General features: G+C 34.9%; 1 protein-coding gene across 8 annotated transcripts in view; it reads right to left on the reverse strand.

Annotated features, from left to right (window-relative positions):
* The window catches only part of CCDC171 (coiled-coil domain containing 171), a 359,813-nt gene that overhangs the window by 151,509 nt on the left and 192,500 nt on the right, over window positions 1-15,804 (reverse strand). For all 8 annotated transcript variants that reach the window (XM_049710683.1, XM_049710685.1, XM_049710687.1 and 5 more), the window contains 3 exons: window positions 3,859-4,085; window positions 3,184-3,366; window positions 20-205 (listed from right to left, as the gene is read on the reverse strand). In XM_049710683.1, the coding sequence (XP_049566640.1) occupies window positions 20-205; window positions 3,184-3,366; window positions 3,859-4,085 (596 nt within the window). The remainder of the gene's footprint in view (window positions 1-19; window positions 206-3,183; window positions 3,367-3,858; window positions 4,086-15,804) is intronic.

Here is a 15,804-nt window from a genome sequence, read left to right on the forward strand (position 1 = left end):
GCAAGGGATGTTTTCCTACCTTAACAGCTTCTCCAAGAGTTTGGTTTTTGTCAGCTTCCTCACTGGAATGTAATTCAAGCCTATAATTCAACTCCTGTAGTTGCTGTGCCTGCTCATTCAATAGCATTTGAGCCTGCTGTTCCCGTAGTAATGCATTATTCAGTTCTTCACATGCACTTGCAAACTTCTCATGGGTGATCAATTTCTGAACAAAGAAAAAAATTTTAATTATAAGCTAACTGTATTGTTGTATCATTTAATCTTCAGAACTCTATTTGCTAACATAAAGAGAATACAAACATTTCTAAATAACTGATAGATGACAAAAGTACAATTCATTTTTCTTAATTTCCTAAGTCAAGATAAAAAACATCACTCTGATTTTTTTTTTTTTTTTTTGGCCGTGCCATGCAACATGCAGTTCCCCAACCAAGGATCGAACCCATGCCCCCTGTAGTAGAAGCATGGAGGCTTAGCCACTGGACCACCAGGGAAGTCCCACATCACTCTGATTTTTAAAGCACAACAGCTATACTCCCAAAGTTATAATTTTTAGTCAAATAAAATCTCAGGAAATATTCATGTTCTAAGTAAATCCATAACGCTCGGTTTAAATCTTGATACATGAGCACTTTTTATAAAGATAACGATGTGGGAATTAAAGCTTTTAACAAGTTCAAATGCTTTTAAAGGATCACCTGAAAGTCTGTGTTCAGTGTATGTTACCATTCAGGTTTCCCTGGTCAAACTACCCTCTCCTTGGAGAGTCCTTACCACACCATACCTCTCTCACTCCCACCACCACTCACGCTGTTGCCATCTTCTTGTATTTTCTTCACAGCCATTATCATTATCTAAATTCACCTTAGATAGTTGTTCACTTTTTTACTGCCTGTCCGCACCCTTCCACCAACCACACATTTAAGGATGTGAGCTCCACAGGGCAGAGACCTCCTTCAGCTTGCTCACCCATCACACAGAGGAGTGCTTGGCATTCAGTAGCTTCTCAATAGGTATTTGCTGAATAAAAGAATATCTATTCATATATAAACACCTGCCAATAAAACTCTGCACAACTTTTACAATATCATGACTGCATCTGCTCTGGAATAACTGACAGTTCTAGAGAGGGGCCATCTCTTAAGGGGTATGGAATCCAGGACAGGACATACTTGTATTATGTCCTGTGCAAAACTCTTAAACAAACAAAAATTAGTTACAACAAATGGCAAGAGACACCTTGATCTTGAGGTACAAAGAACAGAAATGTTTCACAAATGGTAGGTAACCTGAGAAATATATGTGGAAAACTAAAGGAAACCATGCAGGTCTCTTAATCACACTAAGTGTATATAAATCTATTTAAGACTGACAACTTTCCCATTGTTGAAAAGAATTTGAGGTGTCAACTTTTTAACATCCCTCTATTCGCTAATGGCACAGCACTTCTCTGGGTCTTGTGAACAAGTATTTTTGTACTTCTTCTACCTTTTACTTGTTATTCTGTTTTAAATTACCACTCCTTGCCATCAGAACATTCTGTTCTTTGCAATCTACTTGGCCTCTAGAAATGAAGATCCCCGTCATTTTGCAGGACTTCTTCCCACTCTTCCAAAATTTCTCCTTTACCTAAAAACTTAGCTAATGTTAAGACTTTCTCTTGTCCATATATCCCTCCCAGAGACTGGCGCAATTCTGTTCACTCTTCTGTGACTAAATAGGGTCAAACAAGTACAGCAATGCAGAATAAGAAACAGATAGTGTGTGAAAGCAGTTGTAGGGAGCTAATAAACCAAAAACAATAAAAAGATCATGGGAGTTAGCTTGAAGTACAACTGTCAGTAGATGATCATGGGAGTTAGCTATTAAAGAACACCTGTCAGTAGATGAACATGATATTCCAAAACAGTGCAGGTACTAAATCACTTTTGGTGGGCAGGATGTGTCCCTTTATGTTACAATTTTAGATGAACTATAAGAAGCTATTTTGTTTGCCTCCTGTATACTTTGCCTGAAATAAATGAAAGATGATGGTTGCAGGCACACTCCCTGATTTTTAAAGAGGAAAACAGCATCATTTTCCCATCTATTCTGTTTTTAGTAAAACGATCCTTTATTAACATAGCTGGATATGAACATTAACCACTTTAGTGAAGTGGTTAAAAGTTTGCGTTTTGGAGTCAGAATACCGAGGTTCAAATCCTGTCATTTCCACATACTAACTGTGTGACTTTCGGCAAGTTACTTAGCTGTTCTGTGCCCTACATTTCCTCATCTGTTAAAAAAAAACAAACAATGGATAATAATATTATTGAATTATTATTGATATGAAAGGACTAAATGAATCAATACCTTAAAGTGCTTAGGGGCAGTGCCTGATACATGTTCAATATGATCATTAAATGTTAGAAATCATCACTTTATAACTTTATACTACATAGTCGGATGTCAAATATAAAAATTACATACATCATTCCTTCAATTATTATTTCAATTAATCCTATTTTTATTTCTACACTTCAGTGGAAGAAATTCACACTAAACATTTCTTGGAACACGTTCTTTGCTCTTGCTGCGAGCCAGTTACTCAACCAAAGTTTATTTGCCATAGCAGTTAACCATCCTAACTACAGCTTAATCATTTTCTATACTTTCAGTCACAGTATACATTTTAACAGGGCTATAAGCTCTGCTGACACAATCAGTACTCCTTTAAGCATCTGGAATAAATCTTTTTTTTCAATGTTTTTTGAGATGATTTTAATGATGCTGTGCTTTTTATTTAATTGACACACAACACTGCTTAAGTTTAAGATGTACAATGTATTCATTTGATACACTTCTAACTTGCAAAACAATTACCACTGCAGCCCTAGCTAGCTCTATTAAGTCACATAATGATTACTTCTTTTTTGTGGTGAGAACATTTAAGTTCTAGTCTCTTAGCAAATTTGAAATGTAGAATACATTACTGTTGGGGAATTTTAGAAGGGAATTTTTCTAAAGAAAAAGAAATTCTATTAATGGGATTTGATTATTTGAAAAAGGAAACATAATAAAAAGTTAAGGAAAACAAACATATATATTTGCCCTGTGATATTTTATATACATATGTATATCATACGTATTTTATATCAGAGGAGAACTCACCAAAGCCATAGTTTTTAAATCATATATACTTACTGACTGCTTAACTTCATTTAACTGCATCTGAAGACCCTGGGTTTTGTCAAGCTCCTTCTTCAGTTCATTCACATTTCGTTTCAGTTCTGTGACCTCTAAGCGTAGTGAGCGGCGCTCCACTTCTGCTGTGTGCAGTCTTTGTGTAAATCCAAATATTTGCTTCTGTAATGATGCTGTGCTTTTCTATTGTCAAATAAGAGCAATTTTACAAAAAGTCACTTCAGATTTACTAGTAAGTCCGTAGCAATGGTCATTTTACCAAATTAAATGTAACTTAGGTTATACAGAAAACAATACCAGCTCTTACTAAAACTTAAAGTGAAGGCTTTATTTTTTTATGTGACCAATAATTTGCCTTATATGAAATGAAAAATGAAGAAAAGAAATAATCTAGATGGCTACAAAACAGAAAAGATAATTGTTTATGTCTCACACAATTCTGTTGCAGTATACTCATACAGAACAGTTAATTCAGAACTCGTGCCAGAACTTTTGTATTTTGATATTACGGACACTTATTTGGAAGTTCTTTTATTTATCATATTAAACTATTACATGAAATCTAAAAGAAATCTACATACACTCGTGTACAACTAATATAAACTACAAATAAATGTGATTCGGAATTAAATTTACAAGTCCTAAAATCCCTATTTAATGAAATTGCATACATACCAAAATGGGCATGTGGCCACATAGACCGTATTTCAGGGCCAGTGTGTTTACTTTATGAAGTCCACGGGCCAGCCTCTGAACCAGGGAATCTTTTTCCACATATCTAATACTCCTGCTCCTGTGCAAAGGTATACTGTCCATTGCCAGATTAATTTTATCCATGAGTTTTGCAAAAGAACTCTTGGCTGCTCCTATAAGCAAATGTCCACAAATTCTGGAATTTGGATCTTCAAAGAAAAAGAAAAAAAGCACAGAAAAATAAGAATTGTCTCTTGTTCATTTCACAACACTGCCAGTCACAACACAATGAAAATATTTTCTCAGTTATATCATTCCCATCCACCTGTAGTAATCCATTCAAGAAGTCCCCGCCTATATCAACTTTCACTATGTAAGAAATAGCCCACCTACTAAATAATGTATCTAAAGAAAATCTGCATGTATTTACAGTATGTCATTCATACTGAACACTATGACACTAAAAAATCATCATCACTCCTTTCTTTGTTTTAAAACCTAACAAATTCATTTTCTATTTACAACTACTGAAGCTTATTACTTTAATGTCACACTATTTATATTCTCAGACAAGAAAATATAACTTGCCTTATTCCAAGGCAATTAACATTTTACAACTACAATTACTCATTTCCCCGTAGGATTTTGGCAATCATTCCTCTCATATAATGGACTTAAGGTCCCAGCATATCCAACATGGCCTGCTTACTGCTAGATTCATCAGGTCTGTAATTAATAACTGTATTTAATGTTGATAAATAAAATTGTCAGTGTTCTTTCTACTAATTGGTATTCCAAATAATGGTTAATAGGTTTATTTATGCCTTAATAAAAGTCGTGTAATTTAGTTTTTCCTCTGCTAGGCATGTCTTAATCTGTCATTACTTGTGTTACGATACTATCCATGTAAAATGATGAACACGGAGAGACTCTTTAAATTCTGTAGTATACCATTCTACATTTCAAGAACCTCTGCTGTTGGGAGTTAGTTTAAATCTTGTCTTTATATCATAAGCACAAAAAGCATATTTGGCCAGTTTTATGCAAGAGAAAAATGTTCCACAATTCTAAGAACACATGGTTCGACACTGAAGAGCAGCACTGACTAAGAAGGTCAACGCCAATAAACCATCAGTGGTTTTCTATGTCAGAAAAAAACATCTCACGTAAGCTAGATAAAAGCTCATTGTTCTAGAAAATTTTCAGGAATACAAAAATAATGAAGTTTTCACAGATAAAGAGCCTTTAGAAGCAAAAGTCAACTATAATTAAATTTTAATGAATAGTGGTTTTTTACTATATCACAGCAATGTGTTGTGTAGACACTAACCACTCTGAGAGGTGAAATTAAGTGGCAGTATAATTCCATAAGGCATTCCTTTGAATTTTTAACAAGTGGGAAAGAGGCATACACTCTAAGTTACTGACTGCTACTCTCAATGAATTACAGAAAGAGCACAAAGCATAATTTTATGCTTTGATGAATAAGAAGTATTTTTACGATATACTTCACATTATACAGTATAGAGTACAATTAATTCAATATTAAATAAATGACGAAATAAAAAAAATCCTCTAGTGACGTAGTTGTAGATTTATTTGTATAATGATACAGAAGAGAAAAAATGTCACTAAAATTCCTCATGTCTAAACTTGTCTAGACTAGTTAAAATGTTTGACTTGTTACATTTAACAAATTCTTGTTTATGCTAAATACATTTGTTAATCACTTTTCCCCTATCTAATAGCATATCTTTCAAGAAAGAAGAGGACTCTATGGTCTGCAACTACCTTTTCCAATAGAAGGGGCAATAGTGCACATCTAAGGTTAAAATCTTCAAAACAAATTCACAGAGAATTGTTTTGACCAGTAGTTCTAAACCTGTGAATTACAGATCCTGAGGCGGGGGGAGGGGAGGTTGAAAAGTTATTATAAGAGTTCCACCACTTTCAACTGCAGTATTGCCATTTGACCTTTATTTAGCCCTAAAAAAATGTGTAGCATGAATAATATATGCTTATGATGTTGTTAGTAATAAAATTAAAAGTCCTTTGAAACATTGCAGAAGTCAACTGCTGCTAAAAATACAACTATCGTGTGGGATGAGCAGTCTACAATGTGATTTCTTATTAAAATGGAATCCTCACACTCAGATTGAGAAACATGCCTTTAATGAAAAAAAGGGAATAGTGAGTAATTATTTAATTAATATGTATGTAAATATGTCATTATTTAATTTAATAATAATGTGAGTCATGAATATAATAATAATGTCTAATGGTAATAATAATGTTAGAAATGTTAATCACGAGTAATGTTAACTGCATTAAAATTCGACTCAGTTCTAGACAGTTGGGAACATTTTCTCATCCTTGACACCTCCATCTTTCTTGCCATCTCCCTCACATCCAATCACATCACATTTCTACCATCTATTCAATTTTTTCTGTGATCATGGCATTGTCTCACCTATGTTCTTACAAGGGTCTCCCTACTCTTCTCCAGTCATTTCCCCTCTTCAATCCATCCTCCACCGTAGAAAAAATGACTTCTAAAACACAAATAGGATCTTGTCACAACCCCTGCTTAAGCTTCAGTGAATCTCTTCAGATCTGGGAATAAATTTCAAACTCCTTAAACATGGCTCATAAGGTCCTACATGATCTGATCCCTGCTTACTTTTCCAGGAGCATCTTTCACTATTATACCTTTCATGTATAACTCCTTTCAAGTGACCCCAACACATCACAATCTTAGAGCACTCTTCTGAGCAAAAAAATGCCTATGGCTTCAAAGAGCTGTAATTTGAAAATATGAATCAGTTTTCAGACTTGGGAGCCAATCATTAAGGTAAGATTCAAAACCGTGTTCTATCTAAAGATGAAACTAAAAATACTATGAAAAAAAGCCCAAAATACTATTTTCAAAAAGTAATAAGAGAATGTCTTACCATATTTTAAAACTTCAAGAAATACACATGAAAAGGGCAGTATGATACCGATACCAGAAGAGACAGGAAGACTAATGGAATTGACTGGAGAGACGGGAAATAGATCCAAGTACGTATAATAAATATATACTAAATGGCATATCTTAATTCACTAGGTAAAAGACAGATGATGGAATTAAAACATATTGGGGCTAGCTGGTCATCCATACACAAATAAATATTATTAATTTCCTCACTACTTCTCTGAAAATAATTCCAGACAAAATCCAAGATTTAATGTAAAAATCAAAAATACTAGACTAAAATATGAGCAACACCACCTGCGGTGAGGCTAGCCTTTCTAAATAAATCACCAAAAGAAAAACTATAAAGTAAATGATTAATAATGTTAATCATATAAAAATGCACAAACAAAATTAAAATACAAACTGGAAAAATTATTTACACTATATGGCAAAGTGCTAATATGTGTGATACACAAGTTCTTATAATTCTATAAGAAACTAACACACACCCATATATGAACATAATGAGACAATGTGTAAAAGAATATGAATGGGTGTAGAACAAATGAAAAGATTTGCAACCAGTCAAAATTACAAATAAGGAATGATATAGTTTCTTTTGCCTTTCAAATTGATAAAAATAAAAAAGACGGTTAAAACTTCGTGCACCAAAGGCATTATGAGAAAGCCAGAACTCTCAGTAGTGTTCATAGGAGTGTAATGCAAAGCAACTTTTACAAAAGGCAGACTGGCAATACTTTCCAAACGTAAAATACGCAAACTCATTTCTGAGGAGTTTAGCCAAGGAAATAATTGCACAAGTATAAAATGATTTTATGTACAAACATGTTAATTACAGCATAGTTTTTTATAATATTAATTAAAATAGTAAAAAAATATGAAAAAATGCCAATATCCATCAACAGGGAATTTTCAGAGTAAACTATATAAACAATGAAATAGTATATGATCAAATACAATTAATGACGTACACCTACCTTATTGACATGGAAAGACATTTAGTATCCAGTGAGTAGAAAAAAAATTATGATGAGGCATGATTGTATGACTCCCTCATATAAAACTGGGTGTGTTTGTATGTATACCTGTAGGTACACATGTCTGGGAGATTTGTAGAAATCATTAAACTGTTAAGAATGATTGGGGATGGCCTTTTGGGTGATTTTTATTTCTTCTGTGCAGGTTTCTATACTGTGTGAAGTTTTTATACCAAGCATAAATTTAATTATCCTCTAGATAATTTTAAAAAAGCATAAACACTTTTCCAGAAATAACAAAACTATTTTAAAAAGCACTGTATACTGTCTTCCTCATTCATTCATTAAACAGCTAGCTATAGGGCAACTCATATGCATGAAGGCACTGTGTTAGGCAATGTGGAGAGGAGATCTATAACACTGATTAAGAATCAGTAGCTCCTGTTTCTATCAGCGTTATTTATAAATAATACTATAGATACAAATGCCCAATAATAAAACTACTCAAAAACATATCTTGACTTAGACAAATGGTATTTAGGGGAATGATTATCAAAAGCAGGGGTTCTTGGACTTCCCTGGTGGTGCAGTGGTTAAGAATCCACCTGCCAATGCAGGGGACACGGATTCGAACCCTGGTCCGGGAAAATCCCACATGCCGCGGAGCAACTAAGCCCATGCGCCACAACTACTGAGCCTGCACTCTAGAGCCCACGTGCCACAACTACTGAAGCCCGTGTGCCTGGAGCCCATGCTCCGCAACAAGAGAAGCCACCACAATGAGAAGCCCGCGCACCACAAGGAAGAGTAGCCCCTGCTCACTGTAACTAGAGAAAAGCCTGCATGCAGCAACAAAGAACCAACACAGCCATAAATAAATAAATAAATAAATAAATAAATAGTATCCGGTTTTTTTAAAAAAAGCAGGGGTTCTTGCTCATTTTTTGTCCCGTGTATACCCTCGATAGCCTAGTAAAACCTATGGATCCCCTTCTTAGCATAATACTTTTAAACATGTTAAGTCAAAATATGTAGGGTTACAAAGGAAGCAAATTTTATTAAAATGCAGTTTTCAAACTATTTTAAGTTTTATTATAAATATATTATGCATAAGACAATACATTTAAAATATAGACTGAAATTTTTTTAAAAGACATAGCATAGGGCTTCCCTGGTGGCGCAGTAGTTGAGAGTCCACCTGCCGATGCAGGGGACACGCGTTCGTGCCCCGGTCTGGGAAGATCCCACATGCTGCAGAGCGGCTGGGCCCGTGAGCCATGGCCACTGAGCCTGCGCGTCCGGAGCCCGTGCTCCGCAACGGGAGAGGCCACAACTGTGAGAGGCCCGTGTACAGCAAAAAAAAAAAAAAAAAAAAAGACATAGCATAGTGAAAGTTGTTGCTTAGCCAAACTAAGAATATTGAACTATGAAGTGATCTTTATGAAGGCATCAAACATGTCATGCTGGACATCAAATATTTTTATTTTTTTATATTTAGAAGTGATTAAAATCCTGATCCACAAATATATACTGCTGCAAATGTAATTAAAGTTCCTATAGTTCACTTTACAAGGTATAGGTAGGCATCTCTCAAAAAATACTAGAGTACTCCAAGACTCTTAAATTCTTAACATATACACACTACTATATATAAAATAGACAACCAACAAGGACCAACTGTATAGCACAGGGAACTACACTCAGTATTTTGTAATAACCTATAAGGGAAAAGAATATATATATATATATATATATATATATATATATATATATATATACAAAAAACTGAATCAATTTGCTGTACACTTGAAAATAACACAGCATTGTAAATCAACTATACTTAAATAAAAACGTAAAATTTAGGCGCTTCCCTGGTGGCGCAGTGGTTGAGAGTCCACCTGCCGATGTAGGGGACACGGGTTCGTGCCCGGGTCCGGGAAGATCCCACATGCCGCGGAGCGGCTGGGCCCGTGAGCCGTGGCCGCTGAGCCTGCGCGTCCGGAGCCTGTACTCCGCAACAGGAGAGGCCACAACAGTGAGAGGCTCGCGTACCGCAAAAAAAAAAAAAAAGTAAAATTAAAAAAAAAAGAAAACCTATTGTGGAAAGTTTTTTGTTCAAAAGTCAGTGAGTTCATCTTTGGCTAGGTCAACTTATTCAATACGTTTATGTAAGAAAGAAAAACGATTGTGAATCTATGGTTCAAATTTGATGCTATAAAGATAGAAGGAACTTAAGTAGCACTTTTGAAAGAGTTCTAAAGTGTTTCCAGGTGCTTGCAGGTTGCACTTTCAAAGAAATCACAGAATTTTGTACTTAGGGAATACTGGAAAGCAACACAGACATGAAGAATATAGAAGCTCAACTGGATGGATGAACAACTACTAGGTGTACAATCGTCCTGATACATGGCCAGCTACATTGCACCAGCATCCATCTGTACATAGAAGACTGTGATTACATACCATGTATGTGATGAGCCTCATGATTACTGATCATCAAAGATGAGCATAAACAATATCTGAAGATAGCTGCAACAACTGTATTACAACTTGAAAATATCTGTTATTTCTATTAGTAAATAAGTCACCATGCTGCTAATATTATCATGGTCTGTCATCACCATTCATAATTGAAGGAAATGTTCATTAATGGTTAGTGAAACAAGACAATTATTTTCCATCCAAGTCTACAGATGCTCCCCCTCTGAATTCTATCCATGGACCATTTTGAGAAGGGTTCTATGAACCCCAGATTAAGAGATCCCTTATCTAAGGAATATACTACACAATCATAAAACTATATCCTTCAGCCTCTACTTCTCCGTCAACTTAAATAATAAGAAAGCTGCATACCTGGACTACTCTACTCAGAGAACCATAACATAATACGCTCTCAGTTTTCACTGAAGAAGAACATAAGCAACACTAACAAGAAAAAAACTTCTGCATCTTCTATGAAGTAGCCTTTAAAGATATAAACTGTGGGGCTTCCCTGTTGGCGCAGTGGTTGGGGGTCCGCTTGCCGATGCGGGGGGCGCGGGTTCGTGCCCCGGTCCGGGGGGATCTCGCGTGCCGCGGAGCGGCTGGGCCCGTGGGGCATGGCTGCTGGGCCTGCGCGTCCAGAGCCTGTGCTCCACGGCGGGAGAGGCCGCAGCAGTGGGAGGCCCGCGTATCGGAAAAAAAAAAAAAAAGATATAAACTGTGAATGTTATTCAATATTTTCAATATGATAATCCACGTAATAAATTCCTCTTAGGGTTTAGTAGCAAAAGAAGTATTAATGGTTTGCTCCGTATGTTTGGAGAAATAAGAAAGCATCTTATATCTGCAGAACAACATGCAGCTCAGTTTAGCTAAACTGAGAATCAGATCAAGAAAGGTCTTGTATACCGAGCTAAAGAGTAGGAAATGAGGAACAATACTGCTGCTTTTACAAAGATATGTGACAAACCAAGCACTGCCAACATGCAATAACTCGTTGAAACCATTACAATAGCCAATGAGATGGTACGATTATTATAGCCATTTAAAATAAGTGCGAGAAAAAGAACAATGAAAAATGGTACATAAAATGACCCAGTCATATTGAAATACACACAAAACAACTTGAAAGAAGTAGACACAAATATTAATCATACTCTCAGGGAGATTACAAGAGCTATCTTACAGTGATATTTTACAAATACCTGTAAGCTGCCATAATTTTTTTTCTGGAACAAGGTGGAGGTTTAAAATATTTTTAAATATACATGTATTATTTTAGAATAGATCTGAGAGGAAATTTTTTCTTTTACAAAAATCTTAAAAAATAATTGTGTCATTTTGTTAGACGGTATCTGGATATTCAACTAAATCTTCTAAGAAAAGGGTCTTAAAAGTTTTCTACAAACTGCTTATAAGTTGCAAAATATGTTAAAGCCTCATATATGTTTCTTAAAATAATTTTGATTTTGTATATTATTTTAACAAATAAATGTATTCTATGAAAATTGTGACACTGGAATTTTACACAGTCATGAACACTTCCAAGGATAAATTATTCATTCAAAAATTGTTCTTAAGAATGATAGGCAAATAAATTTTAATTTAGAAAACAAAACTTCTTTCACATTTTCCATATGCTTGAAAATTCTCAGAATAAAATGTTTGAAAAAATATGGGAAAATGCAAGAATAATAATTTTAAAAGTCACAAAATAAAAGTCAGTAAGTTAAATGTGGCTCAAAATAGACACTAATAGCTCAAGTACTAAAAATGATCCACGGTCAGATTGTACTTATTTCAATTTCAGATATGAGTGAAATTATGTGTATAACAAAATTCTCTAAACTACTTCTTCTCACACTTTACTGTGGTTATAAATCATCTTGTTAAAATGCAGATTCTGGCTGAATAGCTCTGGAATGGGGTCTGAGACTGTGCATTTCCAACACCCCACAGTTAATGCTGATGCTGCTGGTCGACAACCACACTTGGAGTAACACATCTCTTTTTATTCTTTGTTAGGATTCACTAAAGCCTTTAAGCTTTCAAATATATACTAATAACTACTTATTAATACAAGTATCTTTATTTACTGTTTTGAACTTCCTAATATGAAACCTCAGTGTTGTGCCGAATACAACCTAGATTTCTGAGTTTTACCTGGAAGAGCTGCTATGACCTCTACAAAGTTAACTCAAAGTATACGATGAAAGAAAGCTGTGAGTAGTAATAGCAGGAGCATGTATATTTGAGTCATCTATCCTCTAGATAATAAAAATTCAATTATAATTGAAATGCGTAAATGTGTAAGAAAATGGATGACCATTCTACTCATAACCATCTACTCCTGTATTTGTTCAGAGATATTTCAAAGCAAATCAGCACAATTGTTTCTATCTCGAGAAATTCAGTCTGAACAAGTCATATAAAAATGCTCAGCTATCTATAGGGTTCCTTAGTCCACTCCTATAATGATTGATATCCCAGCCCTTCAGTGGAAGTAACATTCTCCCCTGTTTGAGGTAAATGATCTCTTGCAGGCACACCATTTGGATACCTGGAAGAGGTCATTTATCTCAAGTGGGCAAACACTTTAATGAAAGCAAGAAGGTTGCCACCTGTCCAGTATTTACAGAGAAACATGGAAACTCGGGTCTTTGCCCACTGCCTGTAAATACACCGTCAAAGTTTAAGAAGGCAGCAGTGGCATCTACCTTTAGCAAACACCTCATTTTCTGAGCAATGAATTCAAGCTACCACTATTGAACTTCCAGTTTCACAAAAAGGGATAAACTAATATACAGGTTCCACTGAAATGTCAGTGCACAAAAAAGAGATAACACAACATTTATTGGACAATTACATATACAAGGGACTTGGTTGAGAAAGTTACATTTACTCCTAATAACTCTATGAGCTAGGAACCACCCTTAGCCAAATTTTACAGATGGATGAAGAAGGATGAAATGATTTTCCCAATGTCACACACATAGTAAGCACTGGAACCCAGATTCAAATCTAGAATCCAGGTTCTTAATCCATATTCTACTGCATATCCAACATGTTTCATTTTCTCTCCTAGACAATTTTAAAACTTTCTCTCCTAATTAGTTAATAGTATAATTCAGAACTTACTCTAAAAAGATAAGCACCTAACTTTTCAAAAGAGTAATTTACTGATTTTTTTTGAACAATGATAATAGGAGAAGCAATAGTTACTATTTAATATATTAAAAGCTACTACTTGCTATTGCCATACATGTACTAGTTTTCCTGGAGCTAAAAAGAAAAAAGTGAAAATGAATGAGATAATGCCATTTGCAGCAACATGGACGGAGCTAGAGATTATCATGCTAAGCGAAGTAAGTCAGAAAGAGAAAGACAAATACCATACAATATCACTTACATGTAGAATCTAAAATATGATGCAGATGAACTTATTTACAAAATAGAAACAGATTCACAGACATAGAAAACAAACTTATGGTTACCAAAGGGGAAGGGAGGGAGGGATAAGTCAGGAGTTTGCGATTAGCAGATACAGATTACTAGAGATAAACTAGGTAAGCAACAAGGTCCTACTGTATAGCACAGGGAACTATATTCAATATCTTGTAATAAACTACGATGGAAAAGAATATGAAAAAGATTTATATATATATATATATATATATATGAATCACTTTGCTGTACACCAGAAACTAACACAATATTGTAAATAAAAAGAAAAAAGTGACAATGATGCCATCAATAGGTAGTCCTGACATGTAATATGATTTAAATTTTCAGCAAGTTCTTCAAAAAGACAGAAGGAACAGAGAAGAAAAATCAGAGTTCTAAGAAATATCCTCTTTCATTTCAGAATTTTCACATTTCCTAAATAGACTTTCCCAAGATTTTGCCATTTCAATTTCCCACATGGTTGAAAGAATTAAGATACTATTCATAGTATTAGATGATTCAAGGGACAAGGAATCAATTGCAAATCAAAGCTGAACTGGTATTCTTGATACCTGCCCTATGATGAAAACCTCCTTTTGTAAATTGGTTAAATAGATGAAGGAATGCCCAACTGATATATATTACCCAGACATTACAATCATTCTCTAGAAGATTATTAACAGAAATAGAGAAAAATCCTCAAAAAGTATGATATTTTTTAAACTATAGCTATGATAGTTTATCATAAGCAAAGCACAGCATCACTTCTGTGATATTCTTGCTGAAAATGCATAAGCTAAATCTGATCATGAGGAAACAAACAAATCAAAATTAAGGGATATTCTACAAATAACTGGCTTGTAATCTTCAAGGTCACGATGGTCAAGGAAAAACTGAGGAACTCTTCCATACTGAAGAAGACTAAAGAGACATGACTAAATGCAACACATAATTCTAAACCAGATCCTCTTGCTAAAAATGACGTGGTTGGGACAAATAGGGGAAGTTGAATGGAGTCTGAATGGTAGTAATGTATCAATGTTGGTTTCCTGATGTTGATCATTGTACTCTGGTTACGCAGAAGAATGTCTTTGAAATACATGCTATAATACGAGGGAGTGATGGGGCATCAAGTAAGCAACCTGCTCTCAGGCCATTCAGGAAACAGAATTCTCTGTTGTGAACTACTTGCAACTTTTCCATAAGTTTGAGGGTATTTCGGAATAATTTTTAAATGAAGATATTAAAGAGTATGTAGCCTATGATATCATTTACATCATTTGTTAGTCTGCTAGTGGATGGATGAGTAGGTGGCATGAAGGGAGGAAGGAAGGGTGAATGGATAGAGAGAGAAAGACGGATAAAACAGATTGGAAGAACACATAAGAACACATAAAAATGCTTACATTAACTATCCCTATATGATGGGGAAATACGTTTGTTTTTGTTTTGTTATTGTTCTCTGATTTATTTCTTTTCCAAGTTTTCTGAATTGACCTGTTTTCTTGTATAATGGAGGTAGTAGAAGCGGAAGTAATTTGAAAAAAAAGAACAAACAAAAACAATCTTCTCTACTTCAGATGTTGATTAGCTGATTCATTCCATGCACAAACTCTTCCTTCTCTTTTGTCAATCTCCAGGTAGTCATCTAGGGAGAATCATGTGAATGACTCAGCTCAGGCCAATGAAACAAGCTCAGGCCAGGCCAATGAAACAACAGCAAAAGTCTGCTGGGGAAGCTTTTGGGAAAGCTTTTGCCTTCCTGATATAAAGTGATATATTCAGCAACACATGTCTTCATATTTTTAACAATTTTCTTGAGATATAATTCACACACAATATAACGTACCCATTTAAAGTGTACAAATCCATGGTTTTTAATATAATCACAGTTATGCAGTCGTCACCACAAGCAATTTTATAAAATTTTAGTCACCCCCAAAAGAAACTCCATATCTATTAGCAGCCACTTCCCATAACCCCAACCCCTCCCCAGCCTTAGGCAGCCCCTAATGTACTTTCTGTCTCTAGATTTGCCTAATCTGCATA

The sequence above is a fragment of the Orcinus orca genome, chromosome 6 (genome assembly GCF_937001465.1).
Source record: "Orcinus orca chromosome 6, mOrcOrc1.1, whole genome shotgun sequence".
NCBI classification, from domain to species: Eukaryota; Metazoa; Chordata; class Mammalia; order Artiodactyla; family Delphinidae; genus Orcinus; species Orcinus orca.